The sequence below is a fragment of the Delphinapterus leucas genome, chromosome 7 (genome assembly GCF_059928025.1).
Source record: "Delphinapterus leucas isolate spDelLeu-1000000601 "Yukka" chromosome 7, BTC_Dleu_Yukka2, whole genome shotgun sequence".
Taxonomy (NCBI): domain Eukaryota; kingdom Metazoa; phylum Chordata; class Mammalia; order Artiodactyla; family Monodontidae; genus Delphinapterus; species Delphinapterus leucas.
Window position 1 is genome coordinate 11,970,315 of NC_143135.1, and position 26,542 is coordinate 11,996,856.

At 53.7% G+C, this 26,542-nt stretch overlaps 1 protein-coding gene across 13 annotated transcripts; it reads left to right on the top strand.

Moving 5' to 3' along the window:
• Positions 1-246: 246 nt before the first annotated feature.
• On the top strand, positions 247-25,689 carry SLC43A1 (solute carrier family 43 member 1). 13 transcript variants are annotated; one of them, XM_022591960.2, is made up of 15 exons: positions 247-681; positions 1,964-2,130; positions 10,808-10,985; positions 11,110-11,165; positions 11,295-11,371; positions 13,721-13,813; positions 15,422-15,555; positions 16,706-16,884; positions 18,384-18,530; positions 18,626-18,661; positions 18,899-19,016; positions 21,499-21,640; positions 23,789-23,912; positions 24,361-24,534; positions 24,982-25,689. In XM_022591960.2, the coding sequence occupies exons 2-15, from the start codon at positions 1,977-1,979 to the stop codon at positions 25,113-25,115; spliced, it is 1,746 nt and encodes a 581-aa protein (XP_022447668.2). In that variant the 5' UTR covers positions 247-681; positions 1,964-1,976; the 3' UTR covers positions 25,116-25,689. The 13 variants fall into 13 exon arrangements, with proteins under 13 accessions (XP_022447668.2, XP_022447674.2, XP_022447667.1 ...); XM_022591965.2 differs by lacking the exon at positions 247-681 and adding an exon at positions 21,888-21,961 and having other exon boundaries at positions 1,399-2,130; positions 24,361-24,497; positions 24,982-25,093; XM_022591962.2 differs by lacking the exon at positions 247-681 and adding an exon at positions 21,888-21,961 and having other exon boundaries at positions 1,400-2,130; positions 24,982-25,094.
• The last annotated feature ends 853 nt before the right edge of the window (positions 25,690-26,542 follow it).

A 26,542-nucleotide genomic window follows, 5' to 3' on the forward strand; every position in this document is an offset into this window, starting at 1 on the left:
GATAACCCAGGCCAGTTTTCAAGTCCACTCTCAGACCTTGATCTAACTCCACAGAGAAACCCGGGTCATTCTGCCTCTCGGAAAACTCTACTCCCAAGTGCACAGTTCAAAACCCCACCCAAGGCTGCCCTGCATCGCGGTCAGTCTGCTCCAGCCGAGTTGTTCTTTGTTTTGACCAAGGATACAGAGGGCGCTGCCCCGATTCTGTCTGGGGGGCCGAGGGGGAGGGGAGGGGGAGGGAGTAAGGGTGGACATTTTAGGTGCAGGGGCGTGTGCCGGGGAGAGTATCTGGGGACCAGAGGACGAGTCACGTGCCCGTGAAACTCGACCTAGGGGGAGGGTTAGGGAAGGGAGCCCCCGCCCCTACCTCGGGGTGCAGCCCCGGCCGGTTGTAAGTACAACTGTTCACTCCGTCGATCCACTTCGTCCTAGCCTCATTTCGCGGATTGGTGGCGCCCGCCGGGTTCCCGTTCCCCGACTTCTTCCGATGGGACCGAGGCGGTGAGAACACCAGGCTGTCCGGCAGAATCTCCGAGGCCGCCCAGACCCGGCGCGCAGAGAAGCCCCGAGCGCCGCTGCGGTTCCGAGCTGGGCCCGCTGGACACCGGACGCCGAAATTGTGCACGCGCCGCTCCCCGACCGGTCGGCGGCTACAGGAGGCGCGTTTGCCCCGGATCAGAGGTGAGCAGCGGGTGCGGCTGGGGTCCGGGTCCCGGGCTGAACGTTCTCTGAGAGTCACCCGGCTGGCTCCCACCTACACTTCCAGGCTCCCCAAGAAAGACCCGTTACCTGAGCCCGTGGGTCCCGCCTCTCCAAGCGCGTCCCTCCTTCCCCTTTGGTCTGGCCCCTCGGCGCCCTCTCTTGCTGCACTGCCTCCGTTTAGAGAAACACTCTTGTCGGAGTTCGAACGGACCTGCGGGAACTCCTAAATGCAAAGCCCCATTTCACAGATGAGAGTACTGAGGCCCTCCGGCGAAGGCATTCGTGCTTTGCTCCGCTCCCTCGCGCCCTTTCTCTCTTGCCCTTCCTGTCCCCTCTCCTCCCTGCTTTTCTCGGTCTCACCGGCCGCTCTCCGCCCCCGCGCCGCCCGCGCCCCGTCTCCTCCCGCGGCGGCGGCCGTGGCCTAGGCGGAGGGGGTGGGGGTGGGTGCTGGGGCTCCTTCTCTCTTCGGTAAACCCACCCTCCCCCCAGCCCCTCCGCCGCCACTGCTCTTATAAAGTCAGCGGCCGTCGGACTTCCTGCGGGTGCCCGAGCCCCCTCCCCGGGCGAGAGAGGGCGGGCATGTTCCCCGGCTCGCAGCTGGGTGCCCGTGTGAGTGGGTGGCGCCGGCGGCGCTGGAGGGCCTGCCTGGGTCTCCTTCCACGTGGCAGCTGTCGGCTTAGACCGAGAGACTGTAGGGACTTGGGTCGCCTAGTGCGGAAAGGGGGAGGGCTTGCTGAAGCCCGGCCCCAGAGAAGAGGAGTGGTCTTATAGGGGCAACAGGAAGAGGGGAGGGTGTCCTTGAGCTAACATCAGACTTCCCCTTCCTCCCCCTGCTTGCTTCTGGGGGTCCTTCCTGGAGCGGGAGGCCGGATACTGGCCAGCGGTTGCTTCAGAGCGCGCCCTGACCCTTGCTGACCTTTGGGGACTTGGGGAAGTGCGGGATTGGTCTCCGGGAGCCGGGCTCTGCGTGCCTTGGCCAGGGTGGAAGAGCCCGGCAGCGCGCCAAGAAGCTGTTGCGCACAGACAGGACCTTCCTTGTCTCTGATAGTGACACGGCGGGAGCCCAGCGCCTCGTGCGCCCCTGGCGCTGCCAGTGCGCCCAGAGCCAGCTCGGCGGCACCCGCTGGGAAGCCCAGGGCTCTATGGGGCCTCCATGAAGGCCCCCTTGCGGGCTGGCTCGAGGGGTCTCGGGAGCCATCATGATACAGGATGCTTCTCTCGGTCCTCTGGGCCCTTCGCTCAGTGCTCTGCTCCTGGGCAGGCTCGCGACCAGTATGGCCCCCACGCTGGAGGAGGCGTACCGGAGGCGCTGGTGGATGGCGTGCACGGCCGTGCTGGAGAACCTCTTCTTTTCCGCGGTGCTCCTGGGCTGGAGCTCCCTGCTGATCATGCTCAAGAACGAGGGCTTCTATTCCAGCATGTGTTCAGGTATGCCCGAGAAGGGGCCGGTGGGGCTCGGGAGGGGCAGCAGAGGGGGAAGGTGGTCGCCGGCAAAGGACAGGTGGCCAAGGAGACAGAAAGCCGGGCTGCTCAAGACCGAGCACTCCGCAGGGGTTTGGGCGGCCCCACTTCTTGACCTCTTCAAACTTCCTCTAGAGAATGACCCACTCTACCTCATTCTTCGAATCCAGTTTTCACTGAACGCCAGGCGTCCTGCGGGCGTCCATATCCTGGGACTGATCCCTTTGCAGCCTCAGGTCTCGAGCAAGGTGGCGACTCCCAGAAGCGCAGCAGCAACTAGCTGGGTGAGGGATTTCTTTCTAGGGCTATTGTGAGGCTGAGTGAGGCAAACGAGAGCCTGCAAGCTGGATTTGATTGTAAAGGGAGGCGGAGGCAGTGTGCTTCTCCTTTTCCAGGCCACTTGAGCCCCCAGGTCTTCAAGGAACCATTTGTACAAAGTTAATGGCCTCATTTCCTCCAGGCCCCCACTTGTGGACGGTCCCTGTTTTCCACTTTGGTCACCTTGGCTTTGAATCAGGGGCTGTGGATGCAGGAGTGAGAATTCTAACAATCCTTGGGAGCAGTAACCACATCCCTGCCGTCTTCAGGTGCCTGGAGGCAAGGAGTCGCCCTTCCTAGTGTCTGGGACTTGAGGCTCTCGTGATCTGATAGGTATCTTTCTTTTCTGGGAAGGAGAGAGCTGTGCGGACAAGCTCAGCCTAAGGAGCTCGAGGGATGTGGAGTTTGCCCCCCCCCCCCGCCCCCTTATCCTCTTCCTCCAACCTCCTTGCTGTGGAACAGGCTTTGGAAGAAGGCCAGCTTGGGTTAGAATCCCAGCTTCCACCACTTTTAGCAGCTGGGTGACATTGGCGAGTTCCCTAAAACATTGAGCTTCAGTCGCCCGGCCTGCAAAATGGGAAAAAGAGTAAGTTATCTGTGCTGAGTGTCAACAGCGCTTGATCAATGTTAGGTCATTCCTGGCTTCTGCTGGCTTCTCCGAGCTTCTCCCAACTCCTCAACTCCACTCCCTGCAGGCGTCTTCCTTGGCTGTGGGAGAAAACCGTTGCCTTGGGGGGTGGAGCTGGGGTGCTCTTGATCTCTGGGCAGCACCCACTCTGCTCCAACCCCCCGCCAACCTTATCTGTAAGGAAGCAGCAGGTGGCACCAAGGATGCAAGGATGCACTTGCATATCCTGGCCCCAATTACAGGGTGCTGTGGAGCCTGAGGAGATGGAGATTAGAGTTGGCAGCTGGCCAGGGGAGGCAGGTTGGGTCAGGAGGAGCTGGCTTGGGGTGAAATGCTGGGTGCTCCAGGGTGGCTGAGAGAACCAAACAGAGGGGTGTGGGATCCCTTTGCCAATAGAGGCCAGGAGTCCAGGTCCCCTTTGAGTTGTTTACCCTGGAGGCTGGAGAGACCTGCCCTTTGCTACCTGCTGGCCTTGATGCCTGCTGCTGCCCATCCGGTGGCTTCTTCCTGCCTTCTCCACCTGTTTTTTTTTTTTTTGAGGTACGCGGGCCTCTCACTGTTGTGGCCTCTCCCGTTGCAGAGCACAGGCTCCGGACGCGCAGGCTCAGCAGCCATGGCTCACGGGCCCAGCCATGGCTCACAGGCCCAGCCACTCCGCGGCATGTGGGATCCTCCCCAGACCAGGGCATGAACCCGTGTCCCCTGCATTGGCAGGCGAACTCTCAACCACTGCGCCACCAGGGCAGCCCTACCTGTTTTTTTTAATCAACCTTATTAAAGATTAATTTACATCACACATCTTGATGAGGTTTGACAAATTTACACACCTCGGGAACTGTCACCACAGTCAATATTTAGAATATTTCCATCATCCCCAAAGCTCCTTCCCTTTTGCTGCCCACCCTTCCACCTTTTTAAAAATATGGATAAGAGCTAGGTTAAGATGTAAGTCACATATGTTACAGTTCACCCATTTAAAGTATACAAATTAATGGTTTTTAGTTTATTCAGAGTTGTGCCACCATCACCACAACCAATTTTAGGACATTTTCTCTACCCCAAAAAGTCACCCTGGACCCACTAGCAGTACCTCTCCCCCAACCTGTTCTTTTACCCTCAAGCACTAGGCAGCCAATCATCTACTTTCTGTTACAGGTTTGCCTATGACACAAATAGACTTGCCTATTCTGAACATTTCATATAAATGGCATCTTATAATAGGTGATCTTTTATAACTGGCTTTTTGTCACTTAGCATGATGTTTTAAAGGTTCATTCATGTTGGCAAACGTATCAAGCCTTGGTTCCTTTCCAAGTCCTTTGCTACCACATTTTATTTATGCACTCGACAGTTGATAGACATGTGGGTTGTTTCCACTTTTTGGCTATTATGAGTAATGCTCCTGTGAACACTCATGTTCAAGTTCTGTGTGGACATATGCTTTCCTTCCATATGGAATTGCTGGGCCATAGGGTAAGTCTATGTTTAACATTTTGAGGAACTGCTAGACTGTTTTCCAAAGTGGCTGGGCCATTTTACATTCCCACCAGCAGTGTAGGAGGGTTCCAGTTTCTCCACAGTCTAGACAACACTTGTTATTGTTTATCTTTTTTATTACGGCCCTTCTCGTGGACATAAAGTGTTATATTTTTGTGGCTTTGATTTGCATTTCCCTAGTGGCTAATGATGGTGAGCATCTTTTTCATGTATTTATTGGCCATTGGTATTTCTTCCTTGGAGAAATATCTATTCAGATCCTTTGCCCTTTTTTTTTTTTTTGCGGTACGCGGGCCTCTCACTGTTGTGGCCTCTCCCGTTGCGGAGCACAGGCTCCGGACATGCAGGCTCAGCGGCCATGGCTCACTGGCCCAGCCGCTCCGCGGCATGTGGGATCTTCCCAGACCGGGGCACGAACCCGTGTCCCCTGCATCGGCGGCGGACTCTCAACCACTGCGCCACCAGGGAAGCCCCCTTTGCCCATTTTTAAATTGGGTTATTTTTATTATTGAGTTGTAAGAGTTCTTTGTATAGTAGATACAAGTCCCTTATCAGATATAGTTTTTGGAAAATTTTTCTCCCACCATGGGTTGTCTTTTCATATTCTTCATGGTGTCCTTTGGAGCACAAAAGTTTCTTTCTTTTTTTGGATTATTTTTTAAAAATTGAAGTATAGTTGATTTACAATGTTGTGTTAGTTTCTGGTGTGCAGCAAAGTGATTCATATATATATATGTGTATATATATATGTACACACACATATATGTATATTCTTTTTCATATTCTTTTCCATTATGGTTCATTGCAGGATATTGAATATAGTTCCCTGTGCTATACAGTAGGTCCTTATTGTTTATCTGTTTTATCTCTAGTAGTTTGTATCTGCTAATCTTAAACTCCTAATTTATCCCTCTCCTCCTTTACCCTTTGGCAACCGTAAGTTTGTTTTCTAGGTCTGGAGCATAAAAGTTTTTAATATTGGTGAAGTCCAAGCTGTCTTTTCTTTTGCCGTTTGTGTTTTGGTGTCATGTTTAAGAAACCATTGCCTAATCTAAGGTCACAAAGATTTATGCCTGTGTTTTCTTCTAAGAGTTTTAAGGTTTAAGCTCTTATATTTAAACCTTTGATCCATTTGGAGTTAATTTTTGTATGACCAGGGATTGAACCTGTGCCCCCTACAATGGAAGCGTGGCATCTTAACCGCTGACCACCAGGGAAGTCCCAAGTTCATTAGTGAGGTGCTCATTAGTGTCGGCTTTGGGGTTCCCTGGCCACACCCTCTGTCTTCTCAGGTTTCTGCTCTCCCTCTTTTGAGGTACACCCTGGCGTAGATGGTTGACCCACCTGTTGGGGCATCACAGCTAAAGAGGACTCTTACTCAGAAGTAGGCAGGGGTAATTCAGCTTCTCACACACAACTGCATATCCAGCATAAGTGCCAAAATAAGAAAACAGTAGCTAAAGTTCATCAAGCATTGACTATTTGCTAGTTAGATCTTTAGTCCTCACAACAACTCTTTTTATAGAAGGGAAAGCTGAAGCTCAGAGACGCTAAGTAATTTCCCCAAGGTCACACAGCTAATAAATAAGGAGCCGAGTGAGTATTCAGCCCCAGAACCTTTCTCCGAGGCCTTAGGATTAAGAGTTCCCCTGGGGGAGCCCCGTCACAGAGAAGACAAGTAGCCAGAGCCCAGTTCTGCGGGTGTTGTGGTGAATGTGGCTATGTCAGCTGCAGGAGAATGAATGATGGGGCAAGGGTGGGGGATGGTGAGGAAGGGCTCAGAGACCTGGGATCATTTTGTGAGTACTGTGTGTGTGCAGCAGTCCTTAGAGCCCACCTTTTACATGGCTGCAGTCACTATCCCCATTTCACAGAAGGGATAGCAGAACCTCTGAGTTTCAGCAGCACAGCTAGTGGAGCCAGAATTTGGACATGAAGAATGCTTAACCATGATCCTCTCTCCTGTGTTTCCTACACCTAGTCATTTGCAGTTCACCTTCATGATTTTACCATTTCTGTGTGCCATAGGTACTATTATTTACTTAATACTTCCTTTTAAATCAATCCACTTTTTAAAAAATAAAAAGCCTCATTTTAAAGTGTAATATTCTTGGGACTTCCCTGGCGGTCCAGTGGTTAGGACTCTGCGCTTCCACTGCAGGGGGTGAGGGTTCATTCCCTGGTCGGGGAACTAAGATCCTGAAAGCTGTGCGGCGTGGCCAAAAAATAATTAACTAATTAATTAAATTAAATTAAACTAAAGATCCTGTTTAAAAAAAAATGCGTAATACTCTTGGAACCTTGAGTTTGATGTTACTCAGACACACATACACACATACATCATACGTATATATTTCTAATACATACATATATGTATATGTGTGTTTGATACACATTCAAATAACTAATAACTATGAAACATCAAAAACCATTACCTGTACAGTTGACCCTTGAACACGGGTTTGAACTGCTTACGATTTTTCCCAACAGTAAATAGTACAGGACTACACGCTCCGTGGCTGGTTGAAGCTGCGGCTGCAGAAACGCAGATACGGAGGGACCCCACAAAGGGAGGGCTGACTAAATTACAGGCGGATTTTCCAAAGCACGGGGGAAGGGTTGAGGCCCCTAACCCCCTGAGGTTCAAGGGTCATCTGTACCTCTAAACCCATCTTGAGTGCGTACATGCTGTGCGTACCACACTTTGAGAAACGCTATTTTCTCTGGCTTCTAAGCCCACCTCTATCACTAACTTACTGCATATGTGTTCCCTGGTGCACCCCATGCTTCACCTGTCTATAAAATGGGAGAGGTTAGATGTCAAAGACCTCTCCTGTTCTAATGGACATGGACAGAGGTCTTTGCATGCTGGCTTGGCTTCCCTCTTGGTTCAGAAGTCTGGCTTAATCTATAAAAAGGTACAAATGAACTTATTTACAAAACAGAAGTAGAGTCACAGATGTAGAAAACAAACTTATGGTTACCGAGGGGGAAAGGGAGGGGGAGGGATAAATCGGGAAATTTGGATTGACATATACACACTACTATATATAAAATAGATAACTAATAAGGACTAATGTGACATGGTAAATCAACTATACTCCAATAAAAAAATTTTTTTAAATGCAAAAGAAAACAGAAGTAGCAAGAGCTATTGATATTAACTGTTTCTTTCAATTTGGGGGAGAAAAGGAAATAGACTCTAAAAAATTAAACAAGGGAAGAAATATGAAAAAGTAAATAAAATAAAAGTAATTAAAAACAGTTATAATAATTTTTCATAACATATTTAATCCAACATATCAAAACATTATTATTTCAACATAATATTAAAAACATGATTAATATTAAAAAATAAAATAGATAACTAATAAGAACCTACTGTATAGCACAGGGAACGCTACTCAGTGCTCTGTAATGACCTATACGGGAAAAGAATCTAAAAAAGAGTGGATATATGTATATGTATAACTGATTCACTTTGCTGTACAGCAAAAACTAACACAACATTGTAAATCAACTATACTCCAATAAAAATTAATAAAAAATAAAAAGTACATTGCAAAAAAAAAAGAAGTCTGGCTTTATCCAACCACTCAGAGTCATCAGGCCTTAGGAACTAGCTCTTATTAGTCAAACTCACAAGAGGCTGATCAATTTAAACCAGAAAAGTGAATGCATTAATTGACCTTGGGTTATTCGCCATACACTAGGCTGGAGTTCTCCACCAATAGAAGAACACATTTCCTCGCCAGCACTAGCGCAGGCTTTGAAAACTTACTAAGCTGCCCTGTTCAGGATAGAGGGGCCCATTGGGGTAACGGGGAAGTGTTGGCTTTGGAGAGGGTCTTGAGTGTGAATCTAGGCCTGCCTGTGAGAAGTTGTGTCACTGTGACGTACCTTGCTTCTTGGAGCTTCATCGTCTATAAAATGGGGATCATTACACTCACTTTGTAGGGTTGTGAAGATTAATTGATATACTATATGGAAAAGCGTGGCACAAAGTAGGTATTAATTAGTTGAGGGCTAGTGATGGAAAGTGTCATTTGATTGTGAAAGACTGAGGAGCAGGGACCGTGTCTAATTCAGGGGCTGCAAACTCAGATGCCAACAGGGGCCAGGCAGTTAATAACAATTGGGTGGTAATGTCCAATATGAGAATACAGTCAGTAATAGTACATCTGGTGACAGGTGGTAACTAGACTTACTGTCGTGATCATTTTGTAATGTATACAAACATCAAATTACTATGTTGTACACATGAAACTAATATATTGCGTGTCAAATATACTTCAATAGAAAACCTAATAATAATTGGGCCAATCAGGGCAGATAGAAGATGGCAGATGTCTGAGAGCTCATGAAGAGGTGAGGACGTGGGTGACTTAGAGAGGGCAAGCCCTGGTGGAAAGGAGTGGTCTCTCCTCGGCTCCAGCGATGGCCAGATCTTCTGACTTACTAAAGAGAAGCCAGACTTCTGGATTTTTAGGTGATAACTCCTGATTTTAAACTGGCACCCAATTAAAATTTGCAAGCCAAGCAAAATATGGGTGGGGTTCATTGCTGGTCACCTGTTTGTAGCCTCTGGTCTAAATTAGCATTGCACTTCTTCCTGCTTTACCCACTGTCCCGACACAGTGCCTGTCGTACAGTAGATGTCGCTTAAGTGTATGTAGATTGAATGAAAAGGTGCAGACAAACCTGGTAGAGAAATGAACAGTGACGATGAAGATCACTAAATTGGGGGGGGGGCTAGCCTGAACCCCAGAGGCTGTGTGCTTTAAACCCCTAACCCCTTCTTTCAGGTACTTGAGCACCCCATTGCCCAAGGGGCTTTCTCCTCTGGTTGGCCAGCACTCATGCTTTGAAAAGAATCCATTCTCTTCTTCCTTATGTCAGCTTTCTGCTGTCTGCATGCCCTTTGGATACCTGAAGTCAGGGGTCACTGTCACCACGGAGGGCAGATACTTCCCCTTCCCAGCATTCAGCACTATCACATCTTCCTGTTTTGTTCTCTTCATAGCACCTGTGACTCTTTATATCAGTGTCCATTTGTTTCCTTGTTTATTATCTAATACAAGCCCCATGAGAGCTGAGAGCTTCCTGTCTTTCTCACCGTGAGTTCCCCGGCACCGAGAGAAGAGGCTCGCCACACCGTGGCTCCCCCGGGGGGCCACCGTCTACCCCTTCATCAGCTGTTTCAGGACACCCTCTCTGGGCCAGGACCCTCCTCCAACTGAATCTCCTAAGGAGCCTGGGTTAGGCATTCTCTGCTCCTTTTTACAGGCAAGGGGCCTGAACCTCAAAGAGAGGAAGTTACTTGTCCAAGGTTGCACAGCTAGTAGGGATGGTGGTGGGAATTCAGACCCTGGTCTGTCCACCTTCCAGGTGCACCCTGACTTTGCCCTTGGCAGTGATGCCTAAGTAACAAGTAGGAGGCAGGGGAGCCGCCACCTCGTGACTCACTGAGCATTGGGTGAAATGAAACCCGCCTCCTTCCCACGCCACCAGCCTTTTTCATTAACTTGACACAACTCCAAGTTGGCCTTTTACCTGGAGGACGCGTCTTCTGGGAGGTGGACTTGCAGAGGAGCACCGGAGGGCAGTGCCGTGGTCCTAATTCTGCGCCTCAGTTTCGTTATCTGGAGAGTGGGGATACTTTATTAGCTGACTCCTGGGGCTGTCATGAGTTAAGACAGTGACCGCTGAGAACATGCCTAGAACACAGTTAAATGCTCAACGAATAGTAGCTCTTATTTTATCAGAACGTCATGTATGGGGAAGCGTCCTCTAAGTTTTAAGGGAATTCTTGTTACATCATTTGAGCATCACCCACTGATGTTGTCCTGGATTCGAGGGTGCTTCCTATTGGATCCTATTGGGTGGATCCTATTGGAGATCCTCAACCCCTTAAGCTTGGACACTGAGTGAATATTTCAATGTGGTAAATACTTCGATGTCCGTGATTCCATTTGAGCTAGTTGAGGCCTCAGGTTGGGTATATGACTCTCCCTGGGTCAGATACTGATTGCTGCCGTTTATGGAGCCCCTTCCCCACCAGAGTAGGCATAATTCCAAAGTCACCTGGTTAGCAGCCAAGCAGAGGCATGCGACTTGAGTGCAGGACCCCTGATCCCAGGCCTCTGTCCTGTGCCCAGCTGCTCCCGCCGTCACGTGCTGCCTTTCCCTTCCCGTCCTCAGCTGCGAACACTACCAACACCAGCCAGGATGAGCAGCGCCAGTGGCTGAGCTGTAACCAGCAGGAAGAGATGCTCAACCTGGGCTTCACCATCGGCTCCTTCGTGCTCAGTGCCACCACTCTGCCGCTGGGGATCCTCATGGACCGCTTCGGGCCCCGGCCCATGCGGCTGATTGGCAGGTGAGGTGGCTGGGCTGTGGGGAACTGGAAGGGGCTTTGGGGAGCTGCGGGGCAGGACTGGTGCGGCAGGGGGAGGGGAGGCACAGAGTGTTCAGCCCCTCCCCCTTCCCCTGCATCTCCACAGCGCCTGCTTCGCTGCATCCTGCACCCTCATGGCCCTGGCCTCTTGGGACACCAAAGGTGAGATGTCTGGCCTCTCGTGTCCCCACAGGAAAAGAATGGGTGGGATGAAGGTGGGTGTTACCCCAGCTCCTGCCTTTAGCCTCCCACAGCTCCCCAGTGCCTCATTCATCCCTCTCCGCTTCCCAGTTCTGTCTCCGTTGATATTCCTGGCCCTGTCCCTGAATGGTTTTGGTGGCATCTGCCTAACATTCTCTTCACTCACAGTGAGTATGACAGGTCCCGACTCGGCAGCAGGTCACCCAGGAGTGAGTGAGGGTGAGGGTGGGAGAAGGGCCTGTGGACGCAGATCACATGCACGTGTGTGTCTGTATGTGTGTGTGTGTGTGTGTGTCCCAAGCCCATACAGCTGTTGAACTCTGTCCTGGGGCCACAGCACAGAAAGAACTGACAACTTCTTCACCTTTCTGGAACTTATATTCAGGAATTGGGGGAACAGACAACCCTAAAAACAAGTGAACTAATAAATGATATCCCTAGTCGTAAGTGCTGGAAAGAATAAAACTGGGTAATGCGAAAGTAAGGGCGGTGGGCAGCTTGAGACAGTGGGCGTGTGTTTGTTTGCCACGTGTATATGTGGTGCTGTCCATGGGTAGGTAGATGTGTTTGTGAGTGTGTTAGGTTGAACCATATAATACTGCCGACACTTGACTGCGCTTGGCCTACAGAAAGGGCTTTTTCCCTGGGCTTGACCTCTTCCATGTGTGTTCGGTGTGTGTTACTCTAAGTGTACATGCGAATGAGTGCAGAAGGGTTAAAGGCTTCAGCGTGTGTGGTGGGAGGAGGGGCTCCTGGCCGGCCAGCCTCGGGCTGTTTATCTCAGAGGAGGGCCGCCTGACCGCCAAACTGGGTGTTTTTTGGCTGAATTTCACCTCGCCCAGCAACTGCCTTTAATTCCAGCCCAGGACGTTTCACAACTTTCTAAGGAAGCGGATCGCTTCATCCCCGCCTCCCTCCGCAGCCCCTTCTCCACGCTGCGCACCCTGGCTCAAGGCCCTAAAGCCTTTCTCTCCCCTGCCCTCCGGGGCCTAACCTTGAACCCTGCCCTGGGGCCTAGGGGGCTCTCCGCCCGCAGCCCGCCCCCTGCTCCGCCACCGTAATCTCCAGCCAATGACAGGACCCGGCTCCGGTCCCGCCCCCGGCTCCGGTCCCGCCCCCGGGCCTAGGTGCTCGCGGGCCAGGACAGATCCGAGCCGGGACGGTCAGCGCCCTGCGGGGACCGCGGCCAGGCCGGCCTGGGCCGTGCTGGGCGGAGACAGCGCTCTCGGACCCTGGCGGGGGGTAGTGAGGGGCGCCAAGGCCCCCGCCGCTCCCCCGGCCCTAGCGCTTCTCCATGGCGTCCTTGCAGCCCGCCTCGCACAGACAGGGTGCCAGGGGGTCAGGGCGGCCGCAGCTGTTTTTCATAGCAGCTTCGAGGTTGATGGGTCAGTTCTCTGTGTTTATTCGCCTTCTCCTCCAGAGCTATTTGAGATCCCCTTCTGGAGCCCCGTTCTTCCCTCTGTGGAGAGGGTTTTAGCTTTGCATGGCATCTAAGACGCTTCCAGCCGTGGGATCTGTGGACTGGGGGGAGGAGGGAGAGGTGGGAGCACACAAAGGGCTGGGTGACTTTGCTTTCCCCTCCCCTGAGGGCCCGGCTCAGGCCAGTGGGTAGAACACACGGTCAGTTCTCTACTGGTAGGAATTCTGGGTCTGCCCTGCGGGTCAGAGCCTCCTCTTCTGGACACCTGGCCTGGCCCTGTTTCCCCCCTACTCCCACCCTCACCTCCCTAGTCATCCTGTTACTTGTCCTGGCTCAGTAGGAACGATGGACTGGGGGCCTCTGGGGCCACCGAGAAGGTTAAGGGGCACCATCCTGTTACAGAGCCAGCCATGGTCACAGCCTTGGGTTCTGGGATAGAACTCGGATGGCCAGGACAGGGCAGAAAGTCAGTAACGTGCTCTGTGAGCTTGAGTACGTTCCTTTCCCGCTCCAGGCCTCAGTGCTCTCATCTGTCAAAGGAGTTGCTGTAGGTTAGTGTTTCTTGAACACCTAACCCATGGGTTATTAAGAGGCGAGTCATGATTAAGGGGTTCCATAAATAAGTAACTTGGGGCTTCCCTGGTGGCGCAGTGGTTGAGAGTCCGCCTGCCGATGCAGGGGACACGGGTTCGTGCCCCGGTCCGGGAAGATCCCACATGCCGCGGAGCGGCTGGGCCCGTGAGCCATGGCTGCTGGGCCTGCGCGTCCGGAGCCTGTGCTCCGCAACGGGAGAGGCCGCAGCAGTGAGAGGCCCACATACCGCAAAAAAAAAAAAAAAAAAGTAACTTGGGAAACCATGGGGTTAAACAAAACTTCTCTTTGTGGGCACTTCTTTGTGTGGGAGGGGAGTACAGCCCAGTTTCCGACCCTGATTTTGCCTTAGAACTTTTCTGTTGCGACTCTGGGGCTGGTGTTCCTGGAGCTCACGTTGAGGACTCCTGGGCTAGAAGCTTCCAAGCTTGCTCGGGCGGAGAAAGGGGAGCCCTGGGCAGGTGTCAGGGTCTCCCTGCTCACTGACACTGCTCTCCTCTCTCAGCTGCCCAACATGTTTGGGAACCTGCGCTCCACTTTCATGGCCCTCATGATCGGCTCCTATGCCTCTTCTGCCATCACGTACCCGGGAATCAAGGTACGGAGCTGCCTGGGGAGTGGGCAGCTGGTGGGCAGTGAGGTCGCTTGGCCTTCCTTCTGCCTTGACGCAAGACCTGGGTGGGGCTGGGCGCATAGGATATCTGGTGACCTTCCCGCCAGGCGGAGGTCAGTTCCCACCACGGCAGGGCAAAGCACTGCAGCATCATGGGAAGAGCCCAGGTGCTGCTGTGGACCAGTGGGTCTGACTTCTCTGCTGCTCTGTCCAGGCCTTCATCCTCGCTCCTGGGCCAGTGCTTTCTCAGCTGATCTCCCTGCCTCCAAGCTTTTCCCTCTCTAAGCTGCCATTCACGTGACTTCCAGAATGACCTTAGTTGGAGGACTAGCTCATCCACCCACTCTGCTTCGCCTACAGAATCAGGTCCAACCCCTTCACATGCCTTCAAGGCCCTCGCCTCTTTGGCCTCAGCCCACCTTTCAGGCCATATCTCCTTCCCCAGCCCTGAAGAAGCTGGATGACTTGGGTCCAAGGTCACCAAGCTAGTTCAGGCCTGGCCAGCTCCTAGACAGGTCAGCCTGGTGGACCTAGAGCCGGAAGGCCTGAGTTCTAGCTCTGGGCAAGTTTGGGGCCTCTTTCCTCCCTCTGATATCAAAGTACCCTTCCAGCTGGGCCGCACCATGCCCCTCAGATTCTGCCTTGGGCAGTTAATTTATTGGTTTAGAAGGTACTCGCTCAGCATCCATCGCCAGAGGAGGTGGAGAGCACACTGATGGGGGTGACCAACAATTGTTCAGGTAGGAGCAGGCCTGGAGCTGGGGGTCCCCGTTCCCTTGACTAAGGCAGTGGGATTTGAGGAACCAGATCTTGGCGGGTGTGGCCCTTTGAAGTTCTGTCCTGCTCCCGGGGAAGAAAGAGCCCCAAAGCCTGCGGCCCAGGAGGAGCAGTTTTCCCAGGCAGCACTGGAGCTTGGAGCCTGAGTGGAGGGGAGACAGCAGCCATCCCAGGCAGAGGGTGGCAGGCAGGACATTTCTACATACCTGGCTTCCTCTCTAGAGCAGTTGCAACGTTGGCACAGAATCCCAATCGATAGAGAACCTGCTTGTCCCGGGGTTGGGAGGCTGTGGGCAGAGTGCTTGCACACGCCCCTCCTCTTTCAGTTGTCACACCTGTGCAAGGTGAGATAAGGCTTCTCAGACTGGGTTTGTCTTTCCCCCAGGGAGGGTGCCCAGAAGGGGCAGGAAAAACACGGTTAGGCGCTTGCATCGTCCTCTCTCGTACATAAAATGAAATGACTTCCATGTGAAAACAAAACGTGTATGGAGTCAAAGGCAACACTGGTGTGTCTTTTTAAGATAATAATTGAGATTTCAAAGACATTTTGAGCTTGTGGCCGGCCCCTTCGGTACCATGTGCGAACTATTTCACACCTCTTGAGGGGGGCTGGGGTGAGAAAGGAAGAGGATGGTGGGGCTTCTAGATCCAGCTCTTAACTTCTGGTCTTGGTTTCTTTGTCTGCAAATTGGGTACAAGGAATGGGGTAGAAGAGACCTTCTCTAAGGCCTCTGGGGCCTGGGTTCTACCTCCAGCTGGAGGACGCGGGCCTGGGGCTGGGCAGCCTCCTCCATGGCCCGTCCCCTCCCCCGACAGCTGATCTATGATGCCGGCGTGTCCTTCATGATCATCATGTTTACCTGGTCAAGCCTGGCCTGCCTCATCTTTCTGAACTGTGCCTTCAACTGGCCGAGTGAAGCCTTTCCCTCGCCGGAGGAAGTCAACTACAAGTGAGTGACCGGGGTGTGTGGGGTGGGAGGGTGACTCCCCCGCTGCAGATCTGGAGGTCGGGGTGTGGTGGTATGATGTACAGAAGCAGCTGTGGACTCAGAGCAACCAAGATTTGCCGATCATCTGAGCTTTCCAAGTTCCGCTTTCTCATCTGAACCGTGGGCCTGATCCCACCCACCTGCAGGTGTTCTGAGTAGATCAGGCATAAAGCAGGCAGCCAAAACGTGGGGACTGTCTTCTTCTGTCCAGGTTTGGAGGATGGGATCAGAGTAGGAGGGACCGTTGCAATAGTGCCATGTGCTACGGGGACCCAGAAAGGGGGGGAACAGAGGAATGAAATCCCACCCTTTGTGGGGCAACCTGAATGCCAGCTTTACCTACCCCCCCAATCAGTTCCCCAGGGGGCTGGAGTGATGCCCCACAACCAGGCACCTAGGGTGCCAGTCAAATAGCTGATGCTGAGGGAGCATCTCCTGTGTGCCAGGCACTGTGCTCAGTGCTCATTCTCAGTCAGCTCTGTGACGTGGGTTCTGTTATTAACTCCATTCATAGCACAAGGCACAGGGAACAAAGTGGCTTCCCTAAGGTCGTACCACTGAAGGGGGGAGGGGGGAATCTAAGGCTGGAATCAGAACTCCAGAGTCTGAGTTCTTTTTTTTTTTTTAATTTATTGAAGCATAGTTGATTTATAATGTTGTGTTAGTTTCAGGTGTACAGCAAAGTGATTCATATATATATATATGTATACTTTTTCAGATTCTTTTCCCTTATAGGTTATTATAAATATTGAGTAGAGCTCCCTGTATTATACAGTGGGTCCTTGTTGGTTATCTATTTCGTATATAGTAGTGTGTATATGTTAATCCTGACCTCCTAGTTTATCCCTCCCTCCGCCCCCCCACCCCGGAGTTTGGGTTCTCAATGCTGCCTCCGTGGCTACAGCCCAAGCGGAAAACGGCGCATCCATCCCTCACTTAGCGTGTGCTGAGCTGGCCCCTGGGCCGGGCTCTGAGACACACAGACACAAGCCCTGCCCTTGGGAGCTTGTCAGTGCTGGTTAAAGGGGGGCTTGGCACCCCCTAGAGGCAGGCTGTTGGAGGGGGGCTCTGTGTGGCTGGTTCCCACATGCTGTGGCCTGGCTACTGGCAGGGAGAAGATCAAGCTCAGAGGGCTGGCCCTGGATCACAAGGTGACAGGTGACCGCTTCTACACCTATGTGACCACCGTGGGCCAGCGGCTGAGCCAGAAGGCCCCCAGCCTGGAGGAGGGGGCAGACATCTTCATCTCGTCTCAGGACGTTCGTGACATCTCAGAAAAGTCTGTGGAGAGTGAGTGGCTGTCAAGGTGCCGGCCGTGGGGCACGGAGAGGGTGGGTCCTCGCGCGTAGCGAGCTCCTCATGCCCAGGTGCTCATTCTCTCCTCTTCAGTTCTCACCACACCCCCTCATAGAGGTGGGCCTGCTCCCTGTTTCTAGAATGGGGGCAAATCAAAGTCCCAGGGTACACTGGGAAGCTCAGATTCAGGGGTACTCGGCGCGATTTCTGGGATGTGGGAGGGGCAGCTTCCAGAATGAGGCAGGGTGCCCAAGCCTGTGGGAGGGCTGGTTTCCTCAGGGCTCCCTGCAACCTCCAAGCCTCTTGCATCAGATACTGCAGGTGAGCCAGCCTCCAGGCTGGGTCCTCTGACACCTGGTTGCTTGGCGCCTCCTGCTGGCTACAGGAGGAGCTGCACCTGCCTTCTGCCTGGGCCACTTTGCAAGGTGACAGCTCTGTGACTAGTGGAAGGACGATGGGCCTGGGCGTCAGGAGATGGGGCTTTGAGTCCTGCTTCCCAATTGCAGGCCATGTGGCTTGGGTAGATCACTTAACCCTGCTCTCACTTTCCCTGTCTTTTTTTTTTGCGGTACGCGGGCCTCTCACTGTTGTGGCCTCTCCCATTGCGGAGCACAGGCTCCGGACGCGCAGGCTCAGCGGCCATGGCTCACGGGCCCAGCCGCTCCGCGGCATGTGGGATTCCCCCCGGACCGGGGCACGAACCCGTGTCCCCTGCATCGGCAGGCGGACTCTCCACCACTGCGCCACCAGGGAAGCCCTTCCCTGTCTCTTAAACTAGCAGTAAGAACACCCACCTCACGGGGAAGTTAGTTGTGAGGATTGAATGAAGACAGGGACGTGGAAGCTCTTTGCAAACTGAAAATGCTGTGAAGGTATGAGTCTGATCCCCACTGCCGATCCTCCCATGGCAGAGTTGTTAACAGGCGTGAGCTGAGTCCATCCCACCTGCATCCCACCTTCCAGCCCCATGAGCTCGGGCAAGTCATTGAGCGTTCTGAGCTGCGGTCTCCCCATCTGTAGAATGTGCTGAAGATAGGGTTGTTGTACAATTTGATTACATGGGATAATACCTGTCAAGTGTGCAACACATAGCAAGTGCTTAATAAATAGTAGCTCGAGTTATTATTACCACGCCAAGCCTACCGTACACACCTGGAGGTCACCTGAAAATGTTCTAGTGAGGGAATTCCCTGGTGGTCCCATGGTTAGGACTCCACACTTTCACTGCTGAGGGCCCGGGTTCGATTCCTGGCTGGGGAACTAAGGTCCCACAAGCCATGCAGCGTGGCCAAAAAAGAAAAGAAGATGCTCTAGTGAGATAGTGATAGAGCTGGGCAAGAACTTGGAGGCCAGTAAAGCTGAACCCTCGTTTTTGAAGAAACTGATCCCTCGCCGAAGTCATAGCGTCAGAGCCTCTGCTAGAACTGCATCAGCTGGGACACGCAGAGGCAAGTGGAAGATCTGGGGCTCAGGGGCACCTCCTGTCTCCCCAGAGTCTGTGCCCTTGCGCAAGAGCCTCTGCTCCCCCATTTTCCTGTGGAGCCTCCTCACCATGGGCATGACCCAGCTGCGGATCATCTTCTACATGGCCGCTATGAACAAGATGCTGGAGTACATCGTGACTGGTGGCCAGGAGCATGGTGAGGTGCAGCCGAGCCCACTGGGGGCTGGAGGTGCAGGGGGTCACCCTGGCTGAGCTCCTCTCACCCTGGCTTTCCCCCTCCACCCCCAACAGAGACGGACAACCTGAAACAAAGGGTGACAGAGACAGGTAGGGGGACAAAAGCTCGGGTCCTTGCCCACACCCACCCCGCCACTGCCTGCTGTCGGGGGAGCCTGGACCCACCCTTGTCACCCTGGGCGTTTTGGGGATCTAAGAATTTGGGGGTGAAAAGAAGGTGATTTTGTCATTTTCTCTCCTCTGCTGGGCGTGGGTGACAGTGCCCGCTAGGCTGCTGGCATCTGTCATGTCAGCTCCTGACCCCACTTCTCTTCCTGCCCTGCCCAGTTGAGTTCTACTCGTCCGTCTTTGGGGCCATGCAGCTGTCGTGCCTTCTCACCTGCCCTCTCATTGGCTACGTCATGGACTGGCGGATCAAGGACTGCGTGGACACCCCCACTGCTAGGTGACCTGCCCAGGGGTGGTGACAGCTTTGTGCTTTCACATCCAGCATCTTATTTCATTCTCCCAAGAGCCCTGGGAGAGAAGGGGTACATCCCCATTTTACAGATGAGGAAACTGACACTAGGAGGGGACTTGGCTGGCTTGATAATAAGTACAGCTGACGTCAAATGCTGACTGTGCACTAGGCACTTGCATTGTCCTATTTAGTCCTGCACCAGCTCCCGGAGGTAGGTACCTATATTATTATCCTCGTTTCACAGGTGAGGAGCTGAGATACAGAGAGGTTAACTAACTTACCCAAGATCACACAGCATTTAGTAGTAGGTTCCAGAACCTTTGTTATAAAGAGTACGCTCTAAAGCCTTCTTACGGTTAGAAAGAGATAGAGTTGGTGTATTAGACGTCTATCTATTGCTGTATAACAAATCACCCCCAAACTTGGCATCTTTAAACAACAAACATTTATTATCTCATAGTTTCTGAGAGTCAGGAATCTGGGGATGACTTAGCTGGGTGGTTTTGTCTCAGAGTCTGTCTGAGTCTGTTCAGACTGGTATAACAAAATACCACAGACAGGGTAGCTTATAATCAATGGAAATTTATTTCTCACAGTTCTGGAGGCTGGAAGTCTGAGATCGGGGTGCCAGCATGGTCAGGAGAGGGTCCTCTTCTGGGTGTAAGACTTCTCGTTGTGTCTTCACATAGAAGGACCTAGGGAGCTCTGTGGGGCCTCTTTATAAGGGCACAAGTCAAATCCCGGAGGCCCTACCTCTACCTCTATTTTTGTTGTTGTTGTTTTCTTTTGGCCCTGCCACGCGGCTTGTGGGATCTTAGTTCCCTGACCAGGGATCGAACCCGGGCCCCCTGCAATGGAAGCTTGGAGTCTTAACCACTGGACCGCCAGGGAATTCCTGGCCCTACCTCTTAATACCATCACATGGGCATTAGGATTTCAACATAACAATTTGTGGAGGACACAAACATTCAGACCATAGCAGGGTCTCTCATACGGTTGTGGTCAAGCTGTTGGCCAGGGCCGCAGTCATCTGAAGTACTGACGGGTTGGACAGTCACTCCTAAGCTCACTCGTGTGCCCATTGGAGGAGGTTCAGTTCCTCCCCACCTGGGCCTCTCTATAGTCTGCTCATGACACGGCAGCTGGCTGGCCCCAGAGCAAGACAGCTGAGGGAGGGACACCAGGACAGAAGCAACAAGGTCTTTCATGACGTCATCTCAGAAGTGACATACACGAGTGAGGTTGTCTTCTATAGGCACACAGAGTAACTCTGGAACCTTGTGGAAGGGGACTGTACCAGGGTGTGAATGCAGGATGCGGGGATCATCGGGGCCGTCCTGTGGGCTGCAGACCACCAATGGGTCTTTTTCTCCCCACCACATTTTATTTATTTATTTATTTTTGGCTGTGTTGGGTCTTCGTTGCTGCGTGCGGGCTTTCTCTAGTTGCGGAGAGCGGGGGCTACTGTTCGTCATGGTGCGCGGGCTTCTCATTGCGGTGTCTTCTCTTGTTGCGGAGCACGGGCTCTAGGTGCGCAGGCATCGGTAGTTGCAGCATGTGGGCTCAATAGTTGTGGCTCGTGGGCTCTAGAGCGCAGGCTCAGCAGTTGTGGCACACGGGCTTAGTTGCTCCACAGCATGTGGGATCTTCCCGGACCAGGGCTCGAACCCGTGTCCCCTGCATTGGCGGGCGGATTCTTAACCACTGTGCCACCAGGGAAGTCCCACACCACTGGGTCTCGCACGAAGGTCTTCTGACTGCTTGTGTTCTTTTTGTGTTGATCCAAACAGTCCTGTTTGTCCTGAGAGGATGGGAGAGGGAGACTAGGAGAGAAGTCACTAAGGATGCGGCTTCCCTCCCCACCAGTGGTACCCTGGCCCTGGTACCCAGACTTCCTCCTCTACGCTCTGTTCTGACGGCCATGGTCCATCAGCAGGGCCCTTCTCTCGGACCGGTGGGGCGGCCTGTCTTCATCTGTCTCAGCCTGCTGACCTCTCCTTTGGGCCAGACTCAGAGCCCTTGATTATGCTAGAGGGAGGGGCTTGCTGGGCAGTCAGGGGTCAAGCGGCTGTCCCTAGAGTGTCATCTACTTTTGTCTAGGCTGGTGGGCAGGGACACTTCTGTTGGGGGGCTTCTGATGAGAGATGGTGTGAGAGCTCCCCATTCTCCACCTTCCTTCCCATCCTCGATTCTCAGACTTCAGTGTGCTTACGAAATAGGAGATAGTTTTCCAAATGCAGATTCCAGGGCCCACCACCGGAGATTCTGATGTTTGGGGCAAGGCCCTGGAATCTGCATTTTAAAGAAAAGCTCCAGATGATGCTGGGGGAGCCACGCTTTGAGAAACACAGGGCTGGAGGAATGACTTTCTCCCTTTTCTGCTACCCTGAAAGGGGAGGGACCAGGCTGAGAACCCAGGGGGTGGGGAGGGCTGCCAAGGAGGTCGGTGACGGCCTGTTCTCCTCAGGGACGGCGTGGCCACCAAGTCCGTCAGACCACGCTACCGCAAGATCCAAAAGCTCACCAATGCCATCAACGCCTTCACTCTGACCAACCTTCTGCTCGTGGGTTTCGGCATCACCTGCCTCATCGACAGCTTACACCTCCAGGTACCGACTTCCATCCTCCCCGCTCTCCCTGCCCCGCAGAGTGCCGCCCCGGGCATGCGTCACCCGGCAGGTGCTTTCCAGGAAGCAGGGCCCCCATCCTCTGGGTCTGTCTTCTGGGCCGTCCAGGAAGTGTTTGTAGGAGGTTGGGTTGGGAGGGGGCAGGCGCGTGCAGGCTCCTCACTGTCACCGCCCTCCCTCCTGTGTCCACACAGCTCTTCAGTTCTCCCCGCTCTCTTTTTGGTTTCAGTTTTTGACCTTTGTCCTGCACACCATGGTCCGAGGCTTCTACCACTCGGCCTGTGGAGGCCTCTACGCAGCAGTGTGAGTCAGCTGGGCTCCTGGGCTCCCCTGAGCGCGCCCTTCCGCAGCCTCCCTGGGCTGCTGCTGTGTCGGGGCTGGTGAGGCTCTGGAGGCTGCCTGGCTCGCTGCCCTCCCCCCAGCTTCCTAGTGGCAGGGAGCTCCCTTCCTCAAAGGCAGCCCGCCCCACTGCGGGATGACCCCACTGTCAGAACGTCTTCCCTTAGGGGCAGCTGAGATCCTTGGCTGCATGACACTTGGGTCCTATGTCTGCTCTCGGGAGCGGCCCCTGGAGTGGCCCCTCTCCCCGTGCCAGCTCTGTCGAAACCTCCAGACAGCAGTCTCGCTTGCCTCCTGACTTCCCTGCTTCATGTCGAACAACCCCCTCCCCTGCCCCACCCCCCTGGCCCTGTTCCCTGTTCCCTTTTCCTCCTGGTTTCCACGGCTGAGGGTCTCCCCAGTGTGTGATGGAGTAAAAGAGCGGTGACAAAATTGTAACTGTCCTGGAGCGCTTATGACTCCATCGTGGGCGTGGCATGAGATGCTGACCCCACGCCCTCATTCAGACCTCAGAGGGCAGCCCCAGCGGGACCTTGGAGTCGTCCTTGCTTCCACGCCCTCATTCCTCACAGCCCATATCCAGTCCACCAGCGAGCCTGCCCGCTCCACATTCCACAGCCTCCAAACCCAGCCCTTCCGAGCATCTCCAGCGGTGCCACCCCCTGGCTTGGATTACTGCCACTGCCGCTGCCTCCTGACCGTCCCTGCGTCCGCCTTTGCTTTCCCTCCGTATTTTTAACACAGGAGCTGGAGACACCTGTTAGGACATAAGTCTCTTCACGTCACTCCACAACTGCCCGTCTTATCTCACGTAGAGAAGAAGCCAAAGGCTTCATTATGGCTTAAAAGGCCCTACAGGGTCCGCCCCCCACCCCCCAGGGACCTCTTCCTTCACCTCCCCACCTCGCTCACCTGCTTTTCCCACATGGCTGCCTCATGCCACAGAAACCCTATGTGTGTTCCCTCCTCAGGGCCCTTGGACTTGCTGTCCCGTCTTCCTGGCATGTGCTTCCTCCAGATATCCACAAGGCTCCCAGCCGTCTCACCTTCTCCAGGCCTTTCTCCAGCTGTCCTTGTCTCAGTGGCCTCTGCCAGCCATCCTGTCTACAGTCGCAACCCCCTAGATACCCTCACCCCCTTCTCTCTGCTGAACTTCTCTCCATAGCACTTACCACTTTCTAACACACTGTGCGTTTTTGTTTTGTTTTGTTTTTTTGGCCACGCCCGGCATGTGGGATCTTAGTTCCCACATCAGGGATCGAACCCGTGCCCCCTGCAGTTGAAGCACAGAGCCCTAACCACTGGACCACCAGGGAAGTCCCAACGGTGCATTTCTCTTGCTTGTTGTGTGACAACCACCTGCGTGCCGCCCCCCCAACCCCCCACCCGTCGCCAGAATGCCACCTCCCTATCTGTTTGGTTCATTGCTGTATCTCCATCTACCTAGAACAGTACCTGGCACGTCATAGGAGCTCAATAAATATGTGTTAAAAGAATAAACAAACAGCCCAGTGAGGTTAGTGCTATCCCTGTTTTTAGGGAAGAAAGTGAGGCTCAGAGAGGTTGAGTAACTTGCTGTTATCACACAGACAGTAGGTGTCAGAACCCAGCTCAGTAGCCGTGAAGTCACAGCGTACACCCTCGAGGCCAGGGCACGTGCAGAGAACCTGAACTCTTAAGCTCTGCCCTGCCTGGCTAACAAAGAGTGATATCTAGGGAGGGACAGGACAAAGGGTGGGGCTGGAGAGGACCACGCCCCTCACGATGCGCCCTCCCTCCTCTCATTGACAGGTACCCGTCCAACCACTTCGGGACACTGACGGGCCTGCAATCCCTCATCAGTGCTGTGTTTGCCCTGCTCCAGCAGCCGCTTTTCATGGCCATGGTGGGACCCTTGAAAGGAGAGCCCTTCTGGGTGAGAAGTTGGGGTGGGGGGGGTGGCATGGGGGCAACAGGATCCTCCTTCCTGGGTACACCCAAGGAGTTGAGGATGGGGGCTCTTGTATGTGATGGGATCCCTCGCTCTTATCTCAGCCAGGAGGCACCTTGGAAGTCTCTAATCAGGGGGCTCCCAAGCTGGCTGTCCATCACACCCGCCCACAGATTCCCCAGCCTACTGAATCAGCATCTCTCAGCCTGGGCCCAGGCAGCTCCCAGGTGATTTGTACAGTGACCCAGTCCTGATCCAGTCCAGTTCCACCCGATGCAGGGATCTTCTCTCCAGAGCCCCTAGAAAGGGGCTCCTCCAGACCCTCTTCGTCAAACGCCCGCGGCGATGGGGTGCCGGTCCTGTACAAGGAGGCAGCTGTGGGTCTTGTTGGAAAGGCTTTTCTTTACATCGAACTGACCTCACCTCCCTAAAGCTGATACCTGCCTCGAGGGCCCACCCACTCCCCACAATGGTGACGAAACGACAGCTGCCATTTCCCAAGTGCTCACCGGGTGCCGAGCGCACCGTGTGTTTTGTACTGCTCGTTGCCACAATGGCCCAGAGAAGGAGGTGCGTCGGATTAGAATGACTTGCCCAGAGCCACACCGTGAGTAACGCAGGGTGGGATGTGCGCTGCATCCGAGCCCGCAAGAGGTGGGCTCGGACCCAGGCCTTCTATCCCAGGAGGCACCCCAGTGCTGTTAACCGCCTGGGAGCACCACTCCCAATGGGATCCCATTGCCAAGGCCCTCAAAGGTCGAGGTTCCCAGCCCAGGCTGCCCAGACGGCACCAGATCACTTGGGCAGCAGCATTAGCTGGGGTTCAAACCAGGCTCTGACGCTTTATAAGGCCGCCGAGCATTCAGTGAGATGCTGCTGGAGAGTGACTGCACACAGCCAGTGCTGGGTCCGCCTGTCATTCTGGCCCAGGACCTGGACTAAAAATGGCTGCCTTCTCCTCCCTGTGGGAGGCTCAGGAGGACCCCTGAGGGTCATGAGGGTGAACAGGCGCCCACTTGACTCGCTTTTCTCTCTCTCTCTCTCTGCCCTAAAGGTGAATCTGGGCCTTCTGCTGTTCTCATTGCTGGGATTCCTGCTACCTTGCTGCCTCTTCTACTATCGCACCCGGCTCCAGAGGGAGTACATCGCCCGCTGGGAGGGCCCCCTGAAGGTGCTTGGCAGCCCTGAGGTGACTGCCTAGGCCCCTGAGGGGCCTGGGTGACAGGCAGTCAAGGCCTGAGCAGCCAAAGGGAATGCCTCGTGGCTTTTCTACCTGTAACCTCCGCACAGAGCCAGGCGCCGGGGACCTATAAATACCAAGAGAAGTTCTATTTTTGTAGGGACTTGTTAAAAAGGAAAAAAAAAATCCCCAAAGCAGTGCTCCGTTGACTGAAGATGTCCCCCGTGCTAGGATCAGACTTTCTTGCTCCTGGGATTGGAGGAGACCAGGGTGCAGCCCTGCCCTTTCTCTGGGCCTAGGGGTCTGCCTGCTGCTGCCTCCTGGGGGCTTGTGGGATCAGTGAACAGGTGACCCCTAAGATCTCAGCCGTGCAGTGTCCAGAGTGAGCAGGCATGTGTGTGTGCATGTGGGTATGAAAATCCCTGCCCCTCAGAGGAAAGGGGCCTGAGGTGCTGGCTGTGTCCTGAATGCTGCCGCGTGGGCGGTAAGCCCCTTCCCGAGGCTGGAGGGTGGGTTCCCTCCCTGCTGCTGCTGCTGCTGCTTGCAGATCTTAGAGGAAATAAAAAGCGAAGTGAGAGGCTGGCTGGTGTGTACCTGCCTGTGTCTTGGGGGAAGGGGGTGTCTTCCCACACCCCATCCCTCGTCCTCAGCCAGGCTCAGCTGGGCGTTAAGTAGGACACCTGAAGTGCCAGCCTGTCTACCTGTGGCTGTCTGGCTCACCTCCCTGTTCTCAACCATACCCTGCCCTTAGTGTCTGGAGGGAGTCCAGATCCTGCCCTCTGCTCCTGCCCGCCACTTCTCAGGGTTTGGGGTACATCCGGGAGGTTGGCCTTTCTCCCTACAGGGGATAAGGGCAGGATGCTTTGGAGAGAATGCTAAGGAATGCCTCTCAAACTTTCCTATCCAGGGATCCCTGGAGGGAGGTCTGTCACAAGTAACATTCTTTATAGTGTTTTATCATAAAACTTCATGCAAATTTTGAGCTTCATTTTATGCTATATTCATATTTACTTTTAGCAGTAAAGTGAGGCTTTAAAATTACCCGCATCAAGGGAAGACACTGTCTTTGAGGACAAGGGACCTTCCAGGAAGCTATACCTTATTTATCCCACTCCTACATCTCTTTCTGTCCTGGGACATAAACCTTAAAGTCACAGAATGGAGGGATGGGGCAGGGAGAGACCACTAACATTTGTTGAGGATCTGCCTGTCCTAGCTACACAGGTATCTCATTTCATCCTAACTGTAGAAGTCGGTGTCTTCGGGTTGTTTCATAGATTGAGGAAAGCTCAGACAGATTAAGGCACGAGACCCAAGGGCACACAGCTGGTAGGTAGGTGGTGGAGCTGAGCTTGGTACCTGGGCATTCTAACCGCTGAGTCCTAACCACAGGTCTGCCAAGGCAATCAGCGGCAGAAAGGAGGTCCCAAGATTC